Genomic DNA, 15,189 nt, shown 5'->3' on the forward strand with positions numbered 1-15,189 from the left:
TTAACAAATTTATTCTGGGAGAAAAATCTACCTCATGAAGGGGGCAGTATGCTCACTTAGAACATTCTTCCTGGAGTTCATAAGAATTGTACCAAGAAAGTGAATTTGCCTCTATCTCTTAATCCACTAAAAAAATTCAGTGAAATTTAATATTTGTTGAGGATCATTTAATATTTATTGTTTTAATTACACCCTGTATTTATTGGCAACACACGTAGTGGTATCTGTGTCATGCTACAATTTCTGTGTCAAAGCTCCATGCTTCATTTGTTCTCGCATCATAGGAAATATTTTCTTAGCTATCTTTACAAGCTGATGCGTGGTGGCTATTTAATTTTGCAGAAGGATAATGAGTTTCATGAGAGAACCTCATTGATTCAATATGATTCTGAAGTGGTAAAGCAAAAGCCAAAAGGGCAAAACTCCTAGTAGGTTCACATTTTGCCAGAGCTCTATGGTCTCATTGTGTTCAACACAGTGTGCAAAGGCAGTTGTATATGCAGCTGAACCTCTGAGATATGTGAAGTGTAATTAATGCAGTTGCACCAGTTCTTTTTCTGTAGCCATTCTTGGGTGCCTTGGTTTTGTCTCCAGATCATCAGAGTGTAATAATGCTTGTTGTTATGAATAATTCTGTAGAGATACAGACTTATAACATTATCTATTTATAAGTCATGCATACCAGCATATTAATCACACCCTTGCCCAGGGCAGAGGAGCAAGTTTAATCACCTTTTATCTGGCTGGTGTCTGTCCCAGGCAGATTACTCACAAGTGTGTGCTGGGTAGCCTGTGCTGCAGCAGCAGAGCGTGGTCACTCCTCCAAGGCACACGTTGTTATGAAAATCACATAAATCCCATGGCCATACTGACCCCTTTGCTTAAACCCATTTCACAGAGCACACACAAGCTGCATTCCTTTAATGTGATGTTATTCAGTGAAAGCTGAGAAAGCCGCGGGAGGATACGTGAGTGACTTGCGAGTCAGCAGGGTTTTCAAGGATCCCTGAGCTACAACAGATACTGAAAACTTGTAAGTTTTATAGGCAAATGGCAGTGTCAGTTTTGCAACTGAGAGAAATTAGGAAGAGGAATGTGTTGCTGTGCGATATAATGTGTTTTAGGCTCAGTAACTAACCCTTTCTGAATTATTTGATTTCTCCTTTTAAAGGCTCATACCTAATTCCCTCTTCTTCAATTGAACCAACCAGTTGTGCAAACCTAGGAAGCCTTTGCCAAGGTAAGAAACCCAGATCCTTTTCACAGTTTCATCTTTGGGAAATCTTGATTTGCCTCGGGGTTTTATTCCATTTCTTTTTTATTATTGTTTATAAGAGGGTGCGTGGCAATAAAAAATAGCAAGGAAAGGAATTCTTTAGTCTCACCTAGTATGTGGGTGTCCTGTTCGTACAATATGTGGAAAAAATGTGATCACTCCCTTGATAATACATTTTCCAAATAGTCTCAATTATTTCAAAGCTAAATTAACTGACTGCTTTCATTTCTTTCTCTACCTCTTTTCCTCTTGCACATTTTCACAGTAAAATATTAACCACTATAAGTAGTAGGTAAATCTGTGAAAAAAAAACCAAAAAAACAAAAAAACGAGATGTAAATAAAGAAACTAACTTTTATTCAGGGCTTTTTTTCAATAAGACTTTTTTTTTGAGGCTAGATACTTTGAGATTAGCAGGTATAAAATAATTGCCATCAGACTGCAAAATTCAGCAACTTTTAAAGAAAGAAGCACATGCTACATCACTTAGTGATGGATTAATAATGTAAAAATGGCCACATATGAAAATTCACTATGTGTTTTTAAAGTCAGTTCAGTTGAATGCAAGGAATAGGTGAATCCTACAGATTTCCATGTCACATGAATCAATGGGCATGCAAGGATTGTTCTGTTCTGCTCAGATGCTGAATTTCCATAGAACATTAGCCCATTTCCATGATGCCTTCATGAACCCCAGCCTTACAATGTGTTGGCATGCTATGTTAAACTTTAATTACAGCAGCAACTGCACCAAAAATATCTAGCTTTCTAACCTCTTTCCAGATATGGTCTAAGAAAGAGACAGGAGAAAATAAAATATAAGAGGAGAACAAGAAGTCTTAGAACTCTTTCAAAATCAATATTTTAAAATAAATCAGATTTGGCTTAAAAATAAAAGGGGAAATGCGATCTACTTGGAAAGCCAGTAAGACATCTATGTCAGCTTTCAGTGTACTTTTCCCAGATTTTCCTGAGGTAATTTGGTTCAGGTTCTTGGAGCATATTGTACTTGTCTCCTTGGGGAAAGTGAAATGCCATTAACGTCCATGATCAGATTTTAAACAGGAATTTTCAGGCATCATATTCACAAAGCAGAGTACAATCCAAATACTGCAACTAAAATAGTTTGGGTAAATGAGGCATCCACAATTATTCAATATTAGTCTTTCTATATGTAAAGGGTATCGCTGTATAAATATCTTTGTCCATTCTTTTGGAAGATCTCTGAGTGTTTTCCTCCATTAAATAGTATGGTATGGAAGGGAGAAAATATCCTTCATGACATCAGTGAATATGGCTACAGAAATGGACACATTTTCTGCTGAACAAGCCTGCTTTTCTAAAAACCTCATCCTTTGTCTCAGCTTTATTAACTTGTCTGGTAGATATTGCCTCTGATAAAAGATGCTGCCTTTCAAACTTGCCTTTGTAACTTCCTAGACCATCAACAAAGACTTCAATAAAGATTATGAGTATTTTCATGAAGGTAATACTCTTTCCTTCTCTAAAAAGTATTTGGTAAAGTGTCCCTTGTGTTCAGTTTGTCACTTTGGAATAAGATGCCAGATCAGATTTATCCCATTCAACATCATCATAATGATTGTCATAATAATGAAAATCATAAAAGTATGTCTGTCTATTTTCTGTCAATACCACAGACTTTGTCTAACCTGAGAGGCCAGTTTGGATTCCTTTGTTTGTTTGGTCTTGTGCAATAACAACATTAAAATAGTTTGTGGATGCCAGGTTATGTCAGCTATGTCTGATGAAAGAACTGATTTCTCCATTATGCTTAGTAAACATTTTTGTTCATTAGATGCCTCCTTTAGCAGCACTGGCTGTAAGACACAATCTGTAAGAAACTTTTTAAATTATTCCTCAGACAATTCCTCTGAAGTTTCATGGAAGAGCTTTTTTTATATTTCAAGGTGTAACTTCATATGCTCATTTTCCCAGTTAGAATCTGTTTGTTCCAATGTCCAGCTTTTCCTTCTCTTTCCCTATTTTTTTTTTAAACCTGAACATGAACCTGCTCCCTAAGCTGTGACAAGTTTGTGACTTTTGGACTCAAAAAGCTAGATAAATCAACTTAGCAAAACATAAAAAAATGTGATTTCTTGTCCAAAATATAACGGCTTAAACTTCCTAGGTTGATTCTTCCAAAATCTTCCAAAGCCATATAACACTGGGAGATTTTACCATACCAACCTTCAGATTTTAAATAAGGGTTTTCAGGAAAAAAAATCTATCAGTGAATGGATTAGCATTCCCTGGGAGTTACTGAACAAAACTAAATTATTTTCCAAACCATTATTTGAAAACTTAGTGGCATGATCTTTGAATTCTTCTAGCACATATACCCTCTGAGTCCATCGTGGGGGAAATTTGCAGGTTTGGCTCTTCCTTCTAATTTTGAAAAGTGTTCAGCTGGTTCTCCAGGATTTTGTGGAGTGACTCCTGTTGGTGTCAGTGGGAAGAGTGAAGCTGAGTTTCTACATAAGTCTTTCAAAATAGGTATTTTACTTCACCTGTTCCAAGCCTGATCTCAATTCTCTTCATTGTTTTGAGTTCAGTGGAGTTAATTGAATCCTTACATGAATGTTTTAGTTTCTCATTTGTTTGTCATATTCAGTCAGAGGAGGGGCAAAGATTCTTTTCACAAGCAGCATTCTAAGTGCATGCATCTTAGAACTTCCCTATTTTCTGGTCTTCACACAACCAAGGCTCTCATGAGAGGATTTTGAGTTTATGAAAGGAGTGCAGGACTGATCCTGCAAAATTTACACTGGCAAAATTCCCACTGAAGTGAGTGCAAGTGAGGATTGCAGGACTGGGGCCTCAGTTCTTATCTATTCATCACTTCGTACAGAAAAAAATAATGTGTTTTTTTAACATTTATGGCATTGTGTGTAGATGGTTTCATTTTACATTGTCATGCATTGTTCCCATTTTGTCTTACCTTATTAACATTCATATTTCATTCAAGTTCACCTCTTTCTCATCTTTATTACCAGCTACTGTAAATGCTACTACTCCTACACCACCCACTGTCACCACTAACATGCCCGATACTAATAGAAACGATAAGCCAAACAATGGTAAGAAATCCTGTGTTACATTTTTCCTTGTACTGTGTCTAAAGCAAATTTGTTGTATTTTTAGGTGTGTTTTTCCTACCATCATAATGTCAAGGGTCACGTCTCAGTTCTGATCTCATTTTCACGGAATAACTCAGGATTAAATCTCTGGACCATGTCAGAATGATGTAAATGAGAACAGAACCAAACTCAGTGTTTGTTTGTTTCGTGTTTACCTGGCTCTTCTGTGAAAGGGACTAACTTTGTGTCACCCATTGCACTTAAGGATGCAAAGAACAAGGGGAGGGAGAGGGATGTTTGGAAAGGTTCGGAAAAGAACCGTGCTGTGGAAGGCTTTCAAGGCTGCAGATTGTCAGACACTGTGCAGCTCCTGCCGGTGCAGCCAGGGTGCTAGTAGGCTCGGATTGTCTGCTCCTCACTAGTTCCTCGCTGTTCCTCAGGCGCAGGAGCCAAGTGGAACCATTCCTATGGAGCAAAGCCACTTCCACTGAGTCAACAGAAATCTTTCCACTGACTTAAAGAAGAGCTGGATCGGACTTTACTAGGGAAAATGTTGACAGTATCAGATATCGTTTACTTTTCATTTAGAAAGATTAAGGGAAGAAATAAGGTAGTAAATGAACCTATTATTAGCACAGGAATAAAGCCAGGATTTCTTTTGAGGCTTTCTCAAATTCTGTGATATCACTGTCTCCTAAAGACTGAGCATCATTTTGTGAAGTGCTGCTAAAATATTTATTAGTTTGTTAAAGCTGGTTGTTAAACACAGAGATAGATTTTGCCAATTTTCATCACAGGCTTAAATGTATATTTTTTTAAGATTTATTTTTTCAGTGCACTCCACAGAAATAAATTTGAATCTGGGTGGGGTTTGTGGTTTGGTTTTTGGGTTGCTTTTTTTTTGGTTGGGTGGTTTTTTTTCCCCAATCCATCAGTTGTTACTGCAGGACTTAAAACTCTTGAAGTATTTTTTCTCTTGGCAGATATTTATTGTACGCTGGCAATCAGGCAGTACAGTGCATAATGTGAAAGAATTTATCTGAATCCAGTCTGTTTGGTTTTAATAAGCTGTAGAAGTAAGAAGAAAATACTGAAAATTTCTTCCAAGTAGTGTTTACTTCTTTTTTGTGGAGCTACTCACAAGTGTTCACCATGAGCAGTTAATTCTGCTTTTTTTAATGACAGAATGAACCCAATCTTATTAATAGTATGAATAAAAAATTGACAATTAAGTCCTTTGTCTAGCTTTGAAAATCCAGAGAAAAAGTAGGAAGACTGGGAAAATAAGCCAAGTTCACTTAAGGTAGAAGCAAATTAAATTTTCACTCAGCTAACAAGCATCATTTTCCACTCTTGGTAAGCTGATTTTTAGACCAAGAACAGAGAGTTAAGTTACATATATTTTTTTTTAATCCATTAACTATGTGGCTTGCTACACACAGACCTGCAGGAATTCAGACTTCCTGCTACAGTTATCTTCAGAATGAAGAGAAATTCACCTGAATTTTCCCATTCACGACCACAGAGGCAGCAAGAATCTAAGATAGAAGGGATCAAAACAATAGGAATTATCTCAACCCCAATTATTTGGCCAGTGAAGCAAAGGCCCCAGCATTTCAGTAAAAATTCAGCAGATGATAACCCGGAGAGAAAAAGCCCACACAACAGCTTGTTCCTTCCAGCTTTGTCCACACCAGCTTCTTCTGAGGAGAACGGCAACAAAACCTTGTCTGCTCATACAGAAAACATCAACCTAGATTATACTGTTATGAATCAGTTGCCAAACGAAAATATTTTGAATTATTCTAGAAGTCCATTGCGTGGTACTTCTGGTGCAGCCGATGCAGCTACAGAGCCGCCTGTGAATGCAGCAGTTCCTCTTCTTCACAGCAGAGATCCCAGTGCAGAGCTAGCAAAGACTTTGGCAAGTAGGCTCCATCTCTCTGACTCTGAGCCATCGTTCCACTCTCCTGTTAGCAGCAGCAGCAGCAGCACTGCTTATGAACACAAAAAAGAAACTCTGTGGATTTCATCCTCCAACAGCGACCCAAACAATTTCAGGCATACAGGCAATGTCTTGGAGCCTGGGAAGTGGTGGAATGAGCCTGTATTTCATCATCATATCACCTCTGATACTCAAGAAGACAGACATTTTCTTTCTAGCTTGTCTGTACCACCTACAGATGAGAAACCACTATTCCAAAAAAGTAGGTTAGATTTGCTAAACTTGGCACCTGAAAATTTTTACCTGGAAATGATAGAAGGAAGTGCTGACAGGAAAATGTTTTCTACTCTATCAGCAAACAGTGAATTTCAGTTTAGCAAATCTGTTCACATTAAAGACTATCACTCAGGAAGCATTACAAATTTAACCTCTGTGGAGATTCTACAGGGCAAACCAACAAGTTTTTTTCAGAACATGAAAAAATCATACACAAAATTTATGCATGACAGCCAACTGACATATTCAGTCCAAGGACACAGTAGAGAACTATTAACATTTTCATCATTTCTAGTAGAACCAGGCTGGACAAGCTCAGTATTTAAGCATGTTGTAACAACCCTGCCTGTTTATCAACAGCTGTTGACTGACACATATTTGAAAAGTGACAGCATATTTATAGCGAGTAGTAATTACTGGTCTCATTATTTACAGCATTCATTATACTTTCAAAATCCAAGTGAGACCCTCAGAAATGGAGCATTGCAGAACAATTTGGATGCATTTCATGGTAGTAATGAAAATGAAGAATCAGTTTTTTCCATATTAGAGCCAGAGAACATGAATCCAGTTGCTGACTCCTGGGAATCAGATTACTTGGATTTTCCAACAAAATATGTAGATATATCCCCCTCTTTAAGAGCAAGTTTCTGGACTGTTTCCCACCATTTGGAAGAATCATCTCAATTGTTTTCTGAGGAGCCATCAGAAAATTTCTGGCTCTCATTTAATAAACTGCTTCCTTCCCCAACAGAGAGACTGCTGTCCATTAATTTATATGCTAACTCTGACAATATCTTTCAACAAACATCTGCCATTAAATTTTTAGATCACCGAGCTGAAGAAATTAATTTTTCTAGTCATGTATCAGCATTGGAAACACAAACGTTTAGTTCATTTATTCCAGGCATTTCAAAGAGAATTTCAGAAAGTAATGGCCGGTCAATATCACAATTGCAGTCAACAATGAGCTTTGCAAACCTAACTGTGACTTCCAACAGTGAATTTTATTTTTATTTTCTTTTTCCTTCTCTGGAAGCACCTTCCATTCAATCCTCTGTATGGGCACAGGTAAGCCCTTTTGATCAGGTGCTTGAAAACTCTGCAGATAGTGTGCACATGCAAATTCAAACTGACATAGTAAGTGATCAAACTGACATGACTTTCCTAAACAATAGGCATCAGCCTGTTTCTGTCTTGCCAACACATTCAGGAACTCAGCCTTCTGGTTCAAGGGATAGCCAAGCTCCTTTCTTGATCAGTACATCTGGGACTCAGGTTACTTGGAGAGTTTTGAGTTCGACAAGCAGTACAAGAATGCACAAAACACAGCAGTCTCAAAGTCTTCTGGAGAATGATGCTATGACAAATACCATAGGTAAACCAAGAAGTAAAGTTCAAAAAGATGCAGGTATTTTTTTAAAAAGCATCAGTTCAATGAGTTCTGACTTTTTTCCAGTGTCTTTGGAATTAAGGCAGTTTCTTCATTCAGAGTCCAAGTTCAGAGACAGTGTAACTCCTAACACCTATTCCACACCTCCACTCCCACAAAGTTTTCAAAATCATCTTGACACAATTTCTCCAAGCTTGCTCCCTCAGTGGGATGTAGAAGAGTTAAACTTGCCAACAGCAGAAACACCAAGAAATCATCTAACTGTTTTAGGACAAAACTCCATTGAAAATCAAGCGGACAGTCCAAGATACTCTCTCTGGGCAGTAGAACAAGAAATCATTGACAGTGATAAAAACATAAGGGATTTTCCTGTTCTGACATCAACAAACATACTGGAGCTTTCTGAATGGAATTCAGAGGGGGAGGTGTACAGACCCTTTAGCAAGAACAGAGAAGCAATATCTCCCATTACTGCGAATGCCTTGGATTTTGAAAATGCTGATTATGGACAACTTGCAAATCTCTCTTCTGTTCTGGAGTCATCAAGAACTGCAGTAATGAATGATGTGATACCCTTGCCGTCTTCCTATAGCACAGTTTTTATTCAGCACAAAGAGACCATCTTGACAGGCACTCTGACGAGAGCTGCAGCAGCCATCCATCACTCTCTCGTGCAGATCCAAACATCACTTTCTTCTGTGACGTACCATGAGTCATCAGTTTCAGCCCATGTTTATTCCTTGGCCAATTTGCCATCTGGGACAAGCCAAAACAGCACCTCTTACCCACCACTGAAACAACTTACTAGCTCTGCTGCAGTCCTTTTGCCTTGTTTGTGCGACTTCTTCACTGAGCTGGGCTGCCTGTGTCGACCCGAGTTCCACTACAGTATGTCAAGCTGCTAAGTTAGATGTAGAAAAACCCCTAATCATCTTATCTATTAGATATTCAGTTTGTAGACTGAATGTAGAAGTAGCTGTCTTTCATCCTTTAGATGTAGGACCATTTAGCATATGAAGATGTTTTGGAATAATAATATAATTACAGTAGAAGGGAATTTGTAACATCTTAGTGGTAGTAAATGTCATTAATGTGTGATTTCTCATATCTGTGTACTTCTTTAAGACAGCTCTCATGAGACTGTGAGGATAATATAATGGTTTCTATCTATTTTATATGATTTAATGACAATTTGTTTTCTGGGAGTATATGAATGGTTTTTACTGACATATTTTTGAGGATTTCACTTTCAAAAATAGAAGATTTTTCAAAACTCAGAGTTTGAATATTTTTAAAAATACTGACATTTGATTGATCATTATATTTTTGTAGTTGGTGGTGGGTGTAGGAGCATTGTTTTCCAGGCTATTTTTTTCTCTTTTTTTTCAAGTTTTCTTTGGCTACTTTTCACCAATTTTTTTTTTTTTTTTTTTTTTTTTTTTTTTGCTTTTTTTTTTTGTTTTCATTCAGCATTTTGGGGAGGGATTTCAACTGTTTAACTTGAAGAGGGATAAATAAGTTTTAGTTTTTACTATCTACTTTGCAGTCTCCTGAGAGTATTTTAAAATGCAGATTAGTTCTTGTTTGTTTTTTTTTTATGCCTCATTAAAAAGTGCTTTGGGTCACCATCTGGTGGAGATCTTGAATCTATTGCCTAGTTTGTAGTTACTGTGTATGATTTTTAAAATACTTTGCATATTCCTATATTAAGGTGATTTTGTCACTATACATAATTATCTAAGTAAGGTTATAATTAGATAATCATTACATATGAGTTTTAACAAGAGTATCTAATGCATACTTTCTGTATGTGTGTATCTGTATGGCACATATAAAAGGTGCATTATAGATTTAAAATTGAATATGTGTTTATACAGAGATATATACATACAAAGGACATCGAGGCATTGCAAGTGTTTTCAATTTGCCCAAAGTCCAAATTTCTACTTCCAAAGATATAATTTTTAATCCTTTTTTTTTACACCATTGCAGTAATAATAAGCTAAAGCACATTTTCAGATTAAACTATGCACCAAATTTGTGTGTCTCCTCAGGAGAGTTAAAGAAGTAAATCAAAACAAAGTTCATTCTGCTCATATCAAAAATTTAATCATAGCTTACCAAAGAAAGTGTCTAGTAAACCATCTTCTTTACTGTTTTATCATAAAGGAATTTTTTTACCAGTCTTACTATTAATATAATTAATTCCATATTGTAAAGAAAGAACAATTCTCCAACCATTTCATGAATAGTAACCAATGCATGCACACTTAAATTGGAAAATACTCATGTCAAATTTTTTCCAGGTGCCTTTACTTCAAGCTCTTGTACAGTAATTATTTATGAAGTTGTAAAATTATGACATTTGCTCTACTTAGAATAAAAGGTCTTTTATTTCGTTTCCAAAAGATAGAGCAGTTCCTTTCCAATCTGAGACAGAAAGGGATTTCTGTATAATTATTTTCATGTCCTGCTCTGTCCTATGTAGTGTCTCTTTAAGATTTACATAAGATTATATAAATGCATGTGTCTGTGATCAAGACCCACAGCCTTGGTAACAGCCCAAAACCAAGCAATGCCACAAATTCACATAAGTGCAAGTGAATTGATCCAGAAGTTCTTAAACCTCCCCCACATCCTGGGAACTTTCACCCAGCTAGAGCTTACAGAATATTTGGTAGCTTAATGAAAAAAATAGGCTTGTGGAAAGTACAGACTTTTAACACAGAGCATAACTATGAAATGAATTGATGTTATTTATTAGATGTGAAATCTTGTAATGCTGCCTACCCACTCATGAGCTTAAAGAGAATTTATATTTACACTGTGCCATTTCAAAACAGTTTTCTGAATATAAAATTGCACCAAGCCAAGTGTTACACATTTTGTGACTGAAAGATGGTTTGTTCAGCTGCCAGTTTTGTAAAGCTAATATGGGTTCTTCTACTGTCTGGCCATTGCCAGGCTTCAGAGCAAGCCTGTGCTTTGGAAACAAGAGCTCTATATCCCTTCTCACACCTAATTCTGTCCTCAGTTACCTTGCTACATTTAATTGATGAGCTTTATTTGCTCTCACAATATTTAAACTCCAATCTGCAGTGGTTCAATTCTGGAACACATAACAATATCATAACAATATGTCTAGGAGCAGAATTTATCTGTGTTTACAGACTTCATTAAATATAATAGTTTTTAAAATTCCTGACACTGTCGTGAACTTGATTTTACACACCACATTAGAGGCATATGCAAAATACTGGTTAGATGTATGTTGTCTGTGAGTTTCCATGTCACATTTCAAGTGCCTCTGAAAATATGGAGGGGGAGGGAATTCTTGTCAAAATCAACAGGACTAGTGAGAATGGGCCCAGACCTGCAGGGGTAATTCATTTCAGAGATTAAATGCCAACGAGAGTGTGAGGTGGCCTTGTATCTGGGGTTCAGCACAATTTTTATATTAATCGTGAAGCTAAAATCTCATTATTCAAAAGCTAAATTTGCTCAGTTTCTAACATTATGATGCTGTTTTTAATGGACAGGTGGGCTATTCTACAGGATATCAATAGTTGTCTCTAGTTCCAACTCCAACTCTGTGTCAAAAGTACATGATGTCATTGCAGAATGGGTAAGTTTAGTTTTCTTTCCTATGTGATTACCTATATGAATCTGTCCCATCACTGTTATCGATTGGAAAATCACAAAAAATGAGACTACTAAAAAAATGCTTCACATGTGTTCTCCGAATATCTTTCTTTTATTTATTTATGCAGTAATAAATTCAGGTCTAGCTTGGGCTCTTCAGCATTATGGATTTAATTTAAAATGTCTGCACTATACTAGCTAGCTTCCTAAGAAATGTAGGTAGTAAGTGAGATTTTGGAAAGTATGGAGAAATCAGAATTGTCCACAAAAAGAGGTACATGTTTGGGTTCAAACATCACTGTACAGGACAAAAACTTTCTCCCCAAGTGCTAATATTGTTTTGAAGCTATATTATGGCAGAAATCATAGAAACACCCAGCAGTGTTGATTTGTGTGAAGCAATAAACTTTTCCAATTTATCCTAACATTTGCTACTTCAAAAGGTTTTTGCCGTAGGTCAGCTGCTGAGGTTTCTAGTAGTCCCTGGTTCTTCAGCCCATTTTAGCAAATATAAGCTTGTCTCTGGGTGAGGAATTTTTGATGTTGCCTCTAGAAGTTCTTCTTGTCTGGATATTCCCTGTCCTTTTTGGCAGTTCACATAGTCCCACTCACACAATTTGTAAAACCTTTATGCCAACTACTTATGTGAATATCATGAAATATAACAACATCATGAAATATAACAACTATTCTTTTTTTATTTTCATTTAAAAAACCTGGAGATTTCAGCTATCAGAAGCAAAGGAACCCATAAACCAGAATATATATATATATATAAAATAATCTACAGAACAGAATTGCAGTCATGCACACCTTCCAAGGCTGTTCCCTTAGCAGCAGTACCCAGGCAAAGTACATAGATGCCTGAGCCAAAGAAACTAGAAAGGTGCAAGAGTATGCAAAGGTATCTCTTGGAGGAAAACTGAGCAGCTGTTGAACACTCAGAATAAAGAGTACAAAGGTCTGCAAAGAAGATCATTGTAAGTTTGAAGGCTTTCAGGTGAAAATTTAGCCGATAGCTTTTTCAGTTAGTCTATTCCAAGTGTATCTGAGGATTTAAGATGTGGAAGAGAGGGAGAAAAGAAAAAGTCAGGATCCTGTGCACTCTCCTGTTCACTGTCGTGACCTCATACAAATTTCCTTCTGTCCACAAAAAAGCCAAATCTCTCACTACCAGTTGTACAACAGTCACCTCACTGAAAAGTGAGTGTTTTCTTTGCTTTGCAAAACTGAAGGGGATTTCTCCAGGGGCTGAAGGGTGAAATTCTAACACAGCTTTAAGCAACAAAGAGCCCCATTAACATCTCGCCATTCATGTGATCAATGTCTTCCTGTTTTTCAGCTGAACCGTACTTTCCAGAACTGGAATTACACTGTGTATGTGGTCAATATCAGGTAAATTAAAGAGAAAGATATTCATGTTGTATTCCTTTGGAGGATTAATCCACCCTAATTAATGTCTGTTTCTTTTATAGCATCCACCCTGCCTCCATAAGAGAGGGAGCAAGACAAAAAAGAAGTATTAAAAGGTAATATTTTGAAAGACATTTTCTCAATAGAGGCAACAGCTGCTTTTGCAAGAGGCTTTACAAGAGGCTTTATTGTCTATTATTGGATTTGTTGCCTATTATTTGGCAGATGCTGCAGGTCTCTACATGACTGCTGACAATCTCAGTGTTCTGAAAGTTCTTAGAAACCTAATAGTGGTTATCATGTTTGTTTTGGTTTAAACCTATCACACTTTAAACCCTAACAGATAATTTGTTCAGAACTCAGGTTTCATCTGTCACAAAACTGAATAGATTCAGGATATTTAAGTTGTACTACATACCCAGCTTTCCTTAGCAACAAGCTTTGGTACACTGGTATCTGTCCACTGTCTCTGCATTTGTTCTCTTGAACCAGACACTCTTGAGTTAATAGACATCTTACTAGATGGAAAACACTGAAAAATCATGCTAGAATTGAAAGCTAAACGATGTGAGTTAAACTATTTACCATATGCTCTCATTTCCTGACTACTGCTGGGCTTGGAGGCGCTGGAGTTGGAACGACCTCAAAGGCAGCCAGAGAAAGTTAGATGGGTCAACCCCCTGAAAATCTGGCCTCTATGGGCTTCTTTGAAAGCAGCAGGCTGATTTCTGAGGGATGTCTGGAGAGAGAGGGAATCTTAGGACCAAATTAAGGAGAGGAAACCAAAATATAATTAGTCTTCTGAGGATGGGGCAATAAGTGGGTATGGGATCTATGTCTTTGAAGTGTAGGCAAAATTCCTGTTAAGAATTTTAACTGCTGACTCTTGAGAACTGCCATGATAATATCATTTTAATATCAGACCAATATTCCCAATTTACCATCAGGAAGTAGTTAGTGGTGCTTCTAGTTTTCAAGAGTTTGCCTAGACATGAAAAGATCTGTAGAAAGGTAGTATCTCCTTCCCACATAGCCACAGCAGAAAGACAGCTTTTATTGGCAAAACCTTTTAACTGGTACACTGTAAGCCCAGTCTCTGAACGGGCTATTTTGCTGCTTGACCTACATTTACAGTAGGGTGTAGTGATGTGGGTAGGATTTTTTTTCACACTTCTAAATGATATGGTTATGCCAGCAAGGCCTTTCAAGCGGAGACCACACCTTGGGTCTTACCAACAGTCCAAGATTGCTGAGGAATGTAAAGCTTTCCCCATCCTTATTTCTGTATCTTTTTATGAGTCTAGCAGCTGAGCTGTACACCTGGTTTCTTCTTGTCTCACCTTCCCACCATCCTGACCTCTGGTTTTTTATTGTCCCTAGTCTACTCAAAAAACAGTTGAAGAGGCAGAAACTCTTTCAGTAATTTCCTTTTCCCTTTCCCTTTCCTTTCCTTTGCCTCCCTTTTTGACATACGGTGAATATGCCACTAAATTACTTCTCATAATGTATTACTCTTATGGGGAAGTAACCCCATCTCTATTTCTTTTGTTCATTATATATAATTTCAGAGGCAATGGAATTACATGTTCATAATATGTTATTTTCCAAGGAAGGCCTCGTCTTATGAGAAACTGGTCTTCTCATGGGCTGTAGTGCACTTTGCGTCAAGGTCAAATGGCATTTTTCCATAATTTTTAATAATTTAGTATAAATGCTGGTCATGTCACACCAAATTTTAATGTTCTCCAAATAATCAGGAGTGTCATGCTGTGAATGTTTTCTTAACAAAACAAAACAAAACAAAATCAAACAAAGCAAAAAGACAAGTCAGGATCCTGCTCAACCTAGAAATGCAGATGGGATAAAGCAAGGATAGTTAAAAATGTAAGTGAGGTACTTGATACATGACTTACAAAAATTACGCTTTTTACACACTGTGTATGTACATACACATATATAGAAATATATACACACATGATTTTTCTGCCTTTTTTCATATAGCTTTCATGTCTTGAATACATTTTCATGCATCATTTACCTCTTACAGAAGAAACATTTGAAAAAAATTGGTTGAAGCATCTTTAGGTTTTCTGTGTATATATCTATGATTGTACATCCCTCCCTTCTGAAACAGAAAAGGATTAGC

The 15,189-nt window shown here is 36.9% G+C and overlaps 1 protein-coding gene across 4 annotated transcripts in view; it reads left to right on the plus strand.

The window, feature by feature from the left end:
* ADGRG6 (adhesion G protein-coupled receptor G6) overlaps positions 1-15,189 on the plus strand; it is a 110,519-nt gene that overhangs the window by 51,914 nt on the left and 43,416 nt on the right. For 3 of the 4 annotated variants that reach the window (XM_058801320.1, XM_058801318.1, XM_058801321.1), the window contains exons 5-9: positions 1,172-1,240; positions 4,291-4,374; positions 11,528-11,613; positions 12,973-13,025; positions 13,106-13,159. In XM_058801320.1, the coding sequence (XP_058657303.1) occupies positions 1,172-1,240; positions 4,291-4,374; positions 11,528-11,613; positions 12,973-13,025; positions 13,106-13,159 (346 nt within the window). The remainder of the gene's footprint in view (positions 1-1,171; positions 1,241-4,290; positions 4,375-11,527; positions 11,614-12,972; positions 13,026-13,105; positions 13,160-15,189) is intronic. The other variant, XM_058801319.1, reaches the window with a different exon arrangement.

The sequence above is a fragment of the Ammospiza caudacuta genome, chromosome 3, assembly GCF_027887145.1.
Source record: "Ammospiza caudacuta isolate bAmmCau1 chromosome 3, bAmmCau1.pri, whole genome shotgun sequence".
Classification (NCBI taxonomy): Eukaryota; Metazoa; Chordata; class Aves; order Passeriformes; family Passerellidae; genus Ammospiza; species Ammospiza caudacuta.